This window comes from Bactrocera neohumeralis, chromosome 4 (assembly GCF_024586455.1).
Source record: "Bactrocera neohumeralis isolate Rockhampton chromosome 4, APGP_CSIRO_Bneo_wtdbg2-racon-allhic-juicebox.fasta_v2, whole genome shotgun sequence".
Taxonomy (NCBI): domain Eukaryota; kingdom Metazoa; phylum Arthropoda; class Insecta; order Diptera; family Tephritidae; genus Bactrocera; species Bactrocera neohumeralis.
In genome coordinates, this window is record NC_065921.1 from 38775248 (window position 1) to 38787433 (window position 12186).

General features: G+C 37.7%; 1 protein-coding gene across 1 annotated transcript; it reads right to left on the reverse strand.

The window, feature by feature from the left end:
- Positions 1-1803: 1803 nt before the first annotated feature.
- LOC126755164 (endocuticle structural glycoprotein ABD-4) lies at positions 1804-3102 on the reverse strand. Its single transcript, XM_050467547.1, has 2 exons — positions 2903-3102; positions 1804-2738 (listed from the first exon to the last, which is right to left on the reverse strand). Exons 1-2 carry the CDS (start codon positions 2912-2914, stop codon positions 2169-2171), a joined length of 582 nt encoding a protein of 193 aa, XP_050323504.1. The 5' UTR covers positions 2915-3102; the 3' UTR covers positions 1804-2168.
- Between the last annotated feature and the right edge of the window lie 9084 nt (positions 3103-12186).

Consider the following 12186-nt stretch of genomic DNA (forward strand, 5'->3'; position numbering starts at 1 on the left):
AGAAAAAAATATCATGGATGTCATTGGCAGGTTATCAGTCGAAATACTCGAACGAGTCATAGAAACGGACTCAATGGATGGGCCATCTGCCAGAGTGCCTAAATCGTAACGTTACAATCGAACACAACACATGCGGAATGGTATAGATACCGATAGTTGAAGAGCAGAAGGTTTCAATACCGGAGCATATTCTTGTAGAACAGAGCATACTGAAATTATGGAGGGAACACTTCTCCAGCCTGCCGATTCTCCAATCGGTGACTATGGAGCAGACGTTCCGTTGCCCAACCATGAATAAGTTCGAATAGCAATTACACGTTTGTAGAACAACAAAGCGACGGGAACCAAATGATTGCCGGCCGAACTATTCAAATACGGCGGCGAAGAACTCATAAGGAACATGTATCAGCTTTTTTGTAGAATATGGTCGAACCAAAGCATACCCCACGATTGGATTTTGAGTGTGCTCTGTCCAATCCACAAAATGGGAGACCCCACAATTTGTGCCAACTACTGTGTGACAAGCCTCCTCAACATCGCATATAAGGTTCTATCGAGAGTATTGTGTGAAAGATTAAAGCTCACGGTTAACGACCTGATTGGACCTTATCAGTGTGGCTTCAGGCCTGGAAAATCAACAATTGACCAGATATTCACCATGCGCCAAATCTTAGAAAAGATTCGTGAAAAGAGAATCGACACACACCACCGTTTCGTCGATTTTAAAGCCGCCTTCGATATCACGAAAAGGAATTGTTTCTATGCCGCTATGTCTGGACTTGGTATCCCCGCAAAGCAACGGCGAGTACCTCAGTCTTTAGAACGATGAGCTATACGAGATATACGGCGACATTGACATAGTTCAGAGAATCAAGAGACAGCGGCTGCGCTGGTTAGGTCATGTTGTCCGAATGGAACAGAATAATGCGGCTTTGAAGATTTTCGATTCAATACCCGCCGGTGGAAGCAGAGAGGAAGCCCTCCATTTCGTTGGAAAGACAAGGTGGAGAAGGACCTGGCTAACACTTGGAATCTCCAATTGGCGCTAAACAGCGAAAAGGAAAACGACAGGCGCGCTTTTGTAAATTCGGCTATAACCGCGTAAGCGGTGTCTACTCCAATACAGAAGAGGATAACAAATCCTAAAATTTGGATGTTTCAGAAAATTTTCGTTTTACTTTTTAAAATTTATTATTTTTTCTTATTAGAAACAAAAGAGAGTAGATAAATTGTTTTATCTACTTATACCTTGTTTACTAAAATAGGGTCGTTGTTCAAAAACTGAAATTTACTATTCAGAAACCCTCAAAACTCCTCTCAAAATCGCAAAATGATAGTTCAGAAATTATAAATGATTGACGAAAATGTTGACTTTATTGTGTACATATCATAATATTTAAAATATATTGGAATTTTTTCTGTAGAACTGCCCCCAGAAAGAAATTTTGGATTTGCCATTGACTAAAACTGATGGACAACAACTTCCGGATATTAGTAAGTAAAGATTAAAAATAAACTTTATTATATTGAAATATGGGCGTAAACTTTTTTCAAAAACCGATAGTTTACAAAAATGATTGGTATGAGTAATTTTTGATTTTTTCATTTTTTTGTTAATAAAATCAAAGCTAAAGTCCTGTAAAGAGATTCTTATAAAAATTCAACAAACGCAGTGATCGCACAATAAAAAATTTCGATTCCTTCATTTTGGAGAAGAAGGTTGCTGGTATTTTTAGACAATTGAAACAAAATTTGTATGTATTTTTTGTAAACAATTTTCACTTTTATTCATATAGACTATTCTTCATTGTTTTTTAGTTATTTAGGTACAAGTAAGATGAGTACATGGATCATACATTAGTATACATGTACGATTTTTTATATAGTAAAATTAAATTTTATGTTCAAAAACTTATAATTTCTTTTGTAAACCGCACAATAACGAATTATTTTAATTTCCGAACTCTTACGATTTTACTTGATATTGTATTCAAAATTTCATACTCCAATTTTTTTTTAAGTTAATGCCACCGATCTAATCGCAGCAAATCACAGTCTTTGTTCTTTATAAAAGCGCCACAACCGCTTACGAATTTCGTTATAAATTTAAATATCTTAAAACCGATTTTAGCTCGCACAATACAACAATAAATTTCCGATTGGCACACTTAAGCATTTTCCAATGGCCCTATATATTGACCATTCTTATTGGCCAAACGGCGCTCTTCCAGTTTTCTGGCAAAGTCAGGATCGCTCTTGGCGCGCTGCTCCAGACGCTCCTGTTGCAATTTTATGCCTGCATAGATTTGATCCAAGCCCTTTTGTATTTCATCCGGTATGGCGGGTGGTGTGGGTATGTGATCGCCTGTCGCACGGAAACCATTCTCATCGGCAGTATATTGTACGTTAACGACATCACCCTCGGGCGATTGGTAAGAGTATTGACCATGCTGCACCAGCACGCCGTTGGGGTTTGTCTCTGAGAAATCCTTCAGGAAACCGGTCTCTTCGTGCACAATATTATTGCCGGTTTCGTATTCGGTCTTATAGCTGCCATCTTCACTCTGTTCCTTATTGTACTTGAGTATCGGTATCCAAGTGGTGCTTTCGCGATGATGATCCCGATGATCGGAAACCTTTTCGTCGCGCGGTATGTTATTTTGATTCGGGTGACCGTGATGGTGTTGCGACTGACAGGATGTGACTGCAAGGAATAGGCCAATGGCGCACACCAACAACTAGAGTCGCGATTGTGGTTAAAGGCGTACGAGCGAAGATTAAATAAAAAACAAATAAATGAAAAATTAGAAATGTTTTTACAAAACCTCGAAAACAAGATTATTTGAAAGTGTTTGTGAAATATTTTAAATAATTTCTTCGTGTTTTCTTTTAAACAACTTACAAATGTGTTCATTTTCCGTTTATTAATTTTCTAAACAAAAAGGAAGTCTACACAACGGGAAGAGGATGTAAATTACTTTCCTCACTTAACGAATTTTATGAGTTTTTATAAAATTTCTTGTTAGTAACCGCGTTCTCAACACCTAAGCTGCGCGTATGTTTTCAAAACGTGAATTTCCGAAATTTTCGAGTGAGTGAAAGCGGGTTTGAAAAAAGACTGCGCACCAGCGGGCCCTATTTAAGCTATTTATAGCAGCGTGATTGAGACTCCTAAAGTCGAGCGCATACACCAACACACATGTAGCGACACACATACATCGGCGGGCAACGCACACACCTGCAGTTCGGTGCGCAGCGCGTTGGCTGAGCTTTTAGCTTTTCAGCATTGAATGCCTCGTCTGCCCGCCTTTTTTGTGAGTTTCTTTGAGTATGCGATTTTGGCGCGTATCGGCAGTGCAGCCACACTCACACACACATACATATGCACATTGGCTTGGCTTGTAAATTTTTTGCTGCAGATTTATTCATTGGCGCTCGGCTTTGTTGCTGGTCGGTCGACTGCAATTCATCGTTGTCGCGGCGCTGCAACGGCCAAATGAAGTCTGCAATTGGTAATTGTTGTTTGGCCGTCGCATCCATTTTTAAGCGCAAAGCGATAGTTGTCGGTGGATTTAGGGGCTGACTGAAAAATATTTAACAGTTGTTTTATGGTAACAGAAAATTTTATGTTTTTTGTTCCCTAAAAAATAATGATTACAGAATTAAAACCTTTCGTATCTCGATTCGAAAATAAATTCTATTAGAAATCTATCTTATAAAAGGGTGATCCATTTCGAGGTTCCCTACTTTAAAAAAAAAATAATCAGAAACTTCAAATTTAATGGGGAATGTTTATTATCATTCGAAAAAACATTCTTTGGCCTTTAGTTTTTCAAAATTATTTTTATCAAATGTTGGCCGTGGTTACGTCTCAGATGGTTCATCCGTTGAGTTCAATTTTCGATGATTCGTTCGAGCATTTCGATTGGTAACTGGCGAATGACAGGCATGATGCTTTCCTTCAAGGCTTGAATCGAAGCGGGATTGTCCGCATAGACTTTAGACTTTACATATCCCTATAGGAAAAAGTCTAATGGTGTGATATCAAACGATCTTGGTGCCAATCGACCAATCCAAAACGTAATATTATCTGGTCACCGAAGTGTTCTTTAAATAATTCCATCGATTGAAGCGATATGTGGGAAGTAGAGCTTCAAATTCATCATCATTTTTGAAGAAATATGGAAAATTTGGCTCAATAACGTCGGATTGGAACTTTTCAAGAGCCCACAGTGCGAAGCGATGTCCCTTAGGCATGTTTCAGTGCTTAAGAAAGCAATATTTTGACGCTTTCAATTTAAGATCTCAACGTAATTCGCCAAGTCGTTCCATACGGCAGTCCGAGCTGCTGTCAACGGCGCCGAATCGACTCTCCGCGAAACATCTTCTTTACAGAACGTGCTTTTCGTAAAAAAGTTGACCGATTTTTAAAGTCTGTCCAGGCTTTGAGGAGAGAGAAAATTTTAAGAACTCAATCGATTGGGAAATACCTACCATGTTTTCTCCCTTTTCTTGAACCAATTCAACTATGTAAGGTGTTGTTTTAAAGGAAGCAGCACGAAAAATGTGACAGTTATTAAATTTATTGGAATGCTCATCTGTATACCTGTATAATTGAAACTCTTGGCTAACATTGAGGATTTGGCAATAACAAAATTAGTTGTTATCCAGGATATCTTCAATCTTTCAATCGTTCAGTTAACGAATTTCTTCATAAAAATATTGAATGCCCTCTTATTTTTATGATATTTGATTATTTATAATTTTCATTTCTTATATTTTAATCAATTATCGGCTTATTAGTAATAAAACTTATTTTTCAAGCCATGATTAGGGTTCTCTACCCTTTTCTCGGCCATACAAACATCATGTGATTTCCTCACTTTAGGCTCTTACCAACTGGAAAATTATAAATGAAAAGCTTATAAAAAGCATTTAAGTGAGATATAACATATAGTTTCAACATCTGTCTCACGATGTTTACTACGATGTATCCTGATTTTCCGAAACAAAACTCTTATATAAATATATCTGTTATTATGTTTCGTGATTTCTGATTTTTGTGATGTAAAATGAAAATAAAGATTTAAAAATAAACGACAGCATGTATCCATACTCGATCTTATATCTAGGGCAACAAAACCAGACCTGTGTAATAGAAAAAAGTGGTCTTAAAAATATTTAGAAGTTTTTGATAAATCTTAAGAATCAGGCTTCAAGGTAAGATATTTCCACATTTAGTGCGATCTTCATGTATACATTTTTAAACGTCTTCTAATTCAGATCCATCGCTGCGTATATCGACCAAATAAAATTGGCTATAGCAACCACCTTATAGTTATTTACCGCTTCACTTCGTAATCTGACTTTTAGCATATCGCCAAATGCTGGCGGTCGATCGTTCGTTCGTTCATTCGACCGTTTGGTGCCTCTATCGTTGTATGGTATTATGGTATGCATCCAACATGTGAGAGTCTTCTGTTGATTGACCGGCTGTGCATCGGTGTAATGCCGTTATTTTTTCGCGAACAAGAGTGAAACTGGTCTTTTGTTAATGTTTTTTTGTACAGACTTTTTGCTTTTGAAACAGCAACTAGTTGTGGCAAAGTGGATGCCATCTATGTTGAACCAAATTAACTGCATTACAAGTACGTGTGCATGTGCTTGGCAGCTTTTTAAGCTTTTCACACAATTATCAACACACACATGGCCATACATAGTATGTGTACGACTGAAAATAAGGTGGTGTGTGAGCGTAAGCGTAATGAAGAAGATGCTGCATTACTGAGCAGATACTTGTGCAAGTACATGTGACTATATATTGTATATACATACACAAACACATGAATGCTTATACAGATGCATGCATGCAAAATTGCAGATGTTGAATGCTTCATTTTATTTATTTGATTTCGCAGGCCGCTTTAAGGTGCGGGTAGCCTACGCTGTTGTTGGCTTTTGCAATAGTTTCTTTTCAATAATTCTTATTTTTAGTTTTATATTTTGCAAGCAAGAGAAACAAAAAAATATGAAGAAATAATATATGTTGCAGCTTTGCAAAAAAATCACATCGGCGTTTTTCGGTTGACATCGAATGCATAACTTAGGCGGATTTCGGTGTGGCTCACCATTGAAGATTAATTTATGATTAAACAAATATTTTTGGAGTTAAAAATTAGAGGAAACAGTGAATGTGTATAAAAACTTGCATAAATAAAAAAATCCATAAATTAGTGATTTTGCTAGCTAACTCAGAGATTTACATCTTTAATGTCACCAAAGCCTTGCTAATTATTGGGCTTTTGATGTCAGAGGTGCTGCGCTTTTGATTGACAAACGACAACTCTTGACTTGAGCACTACTTTGTTGACCAATGCGGTAATTGCTTTTGGCGCAAAACAGGGTGCATTGACACTTTTTGATTGATGTTAATATCGTAAAATTACAGGTAAGGTGGGGCTACATGCGTTCTGAACCAAATACAAAATCATTTCTCAATTATATGTATATTGAAGGAATGAGTAATTTATCCTTAAGGTTACAAATTACTTAAAGCAATATATACATATGTATTTGATGACCTGAGCATAGCAAAGTGCGAATAAATAGCAACAATGCCAATAAATACCGCCTGAACTCTCTTCATAGCTTTATATTAGAGTTCCTTCACTGTAAATATTCCAAAACATCTTAATACTTCTTCTTCTCCTTCTTTACCGACGTAAACACCGCTTACGCGGTTACAGCCTAGTTAACAACAGCGTTTCTTCTTTTCGCTATTTGGTGCCAATTCGAGATATCAAGTGCAGCCAGGTCCTTTCGTCTTCCTTTGCGTCCACCGGCGGGCACTTCCAGACAGTTTTGTTATTACTTTACTCTGAATTGTCTAAACAAACTTCGAAAATGGACACCAGCAAAGAGAAAATGCGCCATATTTCACATTTTATTAAATAAGGCTGGATATAAAAACAAGTTTGATATATGGGTGCCACACGAGTTAACGCAATATATCTGATGGACTAAATTTCATTTTACAAAACGCTTGAGAATCGCAACAAAATCGATTCACTTCCACCGAATGGTAACTGGTGATCAAAAGTCGATCACTTACAACAATGTCAAGCGAAGACGGTCGTGATCGAATTGGTGTGAGCCTGTACAAACGATAGCTTAGGCAAGATTAACAGCAAGGAATGTTTTGACAAGTGTTTGGTGGGATTGGCAAGGAATCATCACCTAAGAGCTATTCTCTACGCCCAAAATTTTAATTTTTTTTTTTTTTATTTTTTTTTATTTTTTTTTTTTTGTTTTTTTTTTTTTTTTTTATTTTTATTTTTTTTTTTTTTATTTTTTTTTATTGTAGGGGGAGACATCGAAAGCCGGAGTGCGGAACTTTACTCCCAACTCAAGACTCTCCCACGGAACCACCGGTTAAGTATTACTTCGTGGGAGGGACAAGACATTTAAGTCTCCTCTATTGCGCGGACTGACGGACGCCTAGTCTGTTGAAGAGATCTCTGTTTGGTCATTATGAATGCTGACGCTTCGCTGACAGCTTTGCATTTATCAGTCGATTGACACATGAGTGTCGTTAAATTATCGACCGTAAAACTACCACCGAGTGTGGTTTTTAGCTTTTCCCTTGTATTCGAAAATCGAGGGCAATAAAATAATACATTTTCCGAGTCTTCTATATACTCTGCACACGTCGGACAGTTCGGACTAATGTCGTTGTGGAATCTGAAAACATAGCTTCTAAAGCATTCATGTCCACTAAGTATTTGGGTCAGATGAAAGTCTAGGTCCCCATGTGGTCTGTCTATCCATGAGTGTATGTCTGGTTCAAGTCGGTGAGTCCATCGCCCTTTGGATGAGGAATTCCACCGCTTCTGCCACATTTTAGTGCTCTTGTTTCTCTCTTCTTCTGTCCTTGCCGATACTGTTTTAGGCGTTGATAGCTGATATAAACGTTCGAGTTCGTCTCCCTGGATGTCAATAGGCGGCATGCTGGCTAATACTTCAGCAGCGTCGGTTTATATAGTCCTGAAAGCACTTATTACTCGAATTGCAGAAAGCCTATGCACTGCAATTATTTGTTTAGCATACTCTTTTATATCCATTGCCTGTATCCATACAGGTGCCGCATGCAGTATTACGGAACTCATTGCTTTCGCTATTAAGAATCGCCGGCTGGAACGCACACAGTCTCTATTGGTCATCATTCTCAATAGGGCATTATAAATTTTGTTTGCCTTCGCGGAAGAATACTCCAGGTGTTATTTAAATTTTAATTTGGAATCCAATATTACTCCCAGATACTTCAGTTGCGGCTTTGAGGTAATCTCGCACTCCCCTATAGTGAGCTCTATTCGTTCTTCTATCTTCCTAGTGCTTATGAGTAAAACTTCTGTTTTTTCCTCCGCCAGTTTCAGACTCACAGAAGAGAATCATTGGCGTAGACCATTTGAGCACCCATTACATTTATTTCTCAGGTCGGCTAATTGTTTGGCTACTGCTACCACCATGAGATCATCCGCATAAGCTACTAGTTTCACGCCTGTTGGTTGCTGTCTTTTTAGCACCCCGTCGTACATAAGGTTCCATAATAGTGGGCCTAACACTGAGTTCCTAGTGACTGTCTGTCTGTACGTCTGCCTGTCCGTCCGTGCAACAAGGAACATTGTATACGTGAGCCGGGAAGTCAGTCGTAATTGCATCACCTGCTATAACATGTTTGGATAGATTAAATTGAGTTCTAGCCCAAACTAATATCTTAAAGTGTTCGAAAAAAATGAACTGTGGTGATTAAATATAACGGTATGCCGCTTTGTTACTTCTTACTCACCTTTTGTAGCACGCTTTTGAACGAAATTAAAGCTACTCAATATACATTGCATTATTTAAAAGTGTGTGAGTGACACAGTTACTTGAGAAGCCAAACAATTATTTGATATCAAAACAAAAAGGAACAATGAAGAAATAGATGGAGATGTAAACAAACTTGTAAAAAATACCTGCACATATTTGAATACTTTCAAGGTCTCTTTGGTCATTTGACGCATGATCGGCTGAGTATGTTGAATGTCCATATCTACTTACTTATACTATATACATATGTATGCATGTACCCATAAATATCTGAGCTCTCTTTATTATCTGTGTTTGTTCAATTAAAGCATGTCATTTGTTTCCTCATCTTATTGTTTTATTGAGATTTTGTTTACTTTCTTTCAAGGTTTCTATCTACAAGCTTTCAATTGAAACTTATCGAATGTTTCCAAATGAAGTATTGAGCGATTATGAATGTTATAATGCACTTAGTACACGCCTCCTTGGTAAAAAGTTTGTAGATGGGTGTAATTTTACAGGCCCACAAAACGCCATTAAACGAAAACTTATAAAGTGCCGTAATTAAGCACTAAATTAAGATAGAGAACTGTAATTTGACATAGAGGATCGAAGTAGCAAGGGGCACCTGTGGGCAAAATAATTTGAAAAACTGGGCGTGGTCCCACCCTCTAAGATGTTTAATCTCCATATCTCCCAAGCCGTTTATGGTAAAGCCACTACCGACACTGTAAAACAGCATGAAGTCGAATAACCCCGTCCCCTTCACATATAACGGTTCGGTTAAAAACTACTAAAACTCACTATTAAGTGAAATTACATTTTTGGGCCCCGACCGATCGCTTTGAACCAAATTTGTTATGTGACATTCCATCACCTTAGGTCGATACTAATGTCGATACTTAATACAAAGTTTTGCCAACACCTAAAGGAATTTCCCGGACACTGATTCCTGCAAGTGGCAAGGGTATAAAATGCTCGGTTACACTCGAGGTTAGCTCTTTCTTACTTGTTATTACATACCTTCGTCTACAGTAGTTAGCGAACCTTTTTTTTACTGAATGCATTTTTGGTCTCACTGCAAAAAATTCAATATCTTTCAATCTGGAATTTAGAGTAACTGTTTCAACTCGATCGCCGAAATCGAATATTGTCTCCACGATAAAAAGTTGCCTCATGACAGTTAAAACCAAATTCATCACAATGTTGTAGATAAAAAGCCTGTATCCAGTGATCCACTGGCACAATGTGATTCTATGAGGGATAACGGGTGCCAAAAATTAGGAGGTTTTGTCCCGTCCTGACGGTAACCGATGTTGAATTGGGATTCGAAAAACAACAGGCGATACCTAGCATACCTAACACTTATAAACTTAAGGAATGAGTTCAAGTCGCGCTTTAATTCTAAGTTACGATATTCTCTTATGTCCTGCCGCCCCGGTGGGATATATCCCAAAGCTCTTGTTAATATACTGTTTGAATATTCCAGCTATTCTCTTATAGCTAAAGATTTGGGTCTTTAGGAGCCTTCAGTTTCTGTAAGCGTCCTTAGCTCTTTTTATTACGCATCTGTCTCATCACGCTTAGCTCTCATCTCGGTCAATTGAAAAGTCCATTGCCTACCATAGTAAAACACCTTTCGATTCTATTTTTGAAGTACGATTGTTCTTTGATTCAAAATATGTTATTAACTTGGGAATTTTTCTCGAATAAAAAAAGTTGTTTTATTCTTAGGATGGGCCCCGTTAACGCTACGCTAGTTTCGGATGCCAGTGTCAACGACCTAAATTCGTCGTGTTTATCGCGGAGAGATTTTTGGTCCTCTAAAATACCTGTTTTTGTCAAAGTTGAAGCTACAGCTGATTTTCTACTGAAGTTTGGACCACATGGAGAATTAATCCATTTCTTGTTACCTTAGCTCATGATATTTGGGTTACATTTTTACCTCATAACAAGATCGTGGGCCTTTAGAGGGTATTGTTTATTTCAACCTCCTTCTTCCCTACCCCATCCTGTTCGTTTCTACCCAGACTTGGGACCGGCTAAGGCACTATTACTTCCAAGAGAGTATATGAATGATTTGTAAACTCTCTACGGTTAAGCGGCTTATGGACATTACAGGTTAAATCAGCTAACTTTTCTTATTCTATTGATATTATATAATTTGTTAGTGGGTCTAAATTGCAACAGCAAATAGTTTAACACAATGTCTACCCATTTTAAAAGTAGTATTTACCTTCTAAATTCTTTTCTTTCGACACAGGAAAAACAAAAAAGCTTGAATGTGTGTCCAAAAGAAGACAAAATCCGTTTAAAAGTTTCATTTTCGTAATCGCAGTAAAAGCGAAAAGTATTATGCAATGCTCGTGCATGATTTTCGGCATAAACGAGCGAATCCCAGATTTTATTTAGGGCAAATGTGAATAAAGACGCGCGCGCGCACATTGAACTCTGCTGCCATACCAGAGCAGCTCGTACGGCCGCAACGGGGACGCGGTGCGCCTGAGCATGGGTAAGCAACCAAAGCGGCGGGCAGATTTCCAAATCCAGTTATCGTACTGCCACTCAGTTGAGTGAGTCAGCAAAGATTGCAAGGCATTTTTAATACTGTTATTACTTTTGCTTTCATTCGTGTAACGGGTACTTGGCTGCTGCAATTTGTTTGGTGTGGCCAGTTGCTCGCTCAAGTCTTTTGTTAGGGTGCGGAAGATGCTCGTTAACATACACAGACAGTTGGTGGATAGACATGAACAATACACTCGTAAATATGTATAGTGTCTACAACTTGTACAATTTGTAAGTGTATTTGCAAGTAATTGCCGGAGTATTGACCACATTTGTTTTAAAAAAACAAGGTAATTTTTATATAAACCCGAGAGAAGTTGAGGATATTTGGTTGCTTCACGTCAGCTGTACAATTGCAGAGGGTCTTCAGCCAGTTTAGCCTTCTCATCGTCGTTTTTTAGTAAACAATTCAAACTTGAAAGCTTTCCTGACTCTTCTTTGCTCGCTGCAGCTTAGTGGCGTTAGCTCATAATGCATGAGGCAGCAGCTTGATTACCAATAAAAGTACCAAAAAATCAGTAGTATTTCATTATAATCGAATTTCTAACATGTGTATAATCAAATTAAAGCGTACAGATGATTAATCTGCAGCTTTTTGTTTTCAAAGAGGTTTAAACAAATTTCGGGAAATTTAAAAGTACTAATCATTTAGTTTTTAAATCCGATTACTTAATTTCCATTATCACTAATTTCGCGTATAATTAGCATTTTTTTACATTTAACGCCCTATCAAATTCCACATTATTGTAAGATGTATACTTTTTTTATACAAAA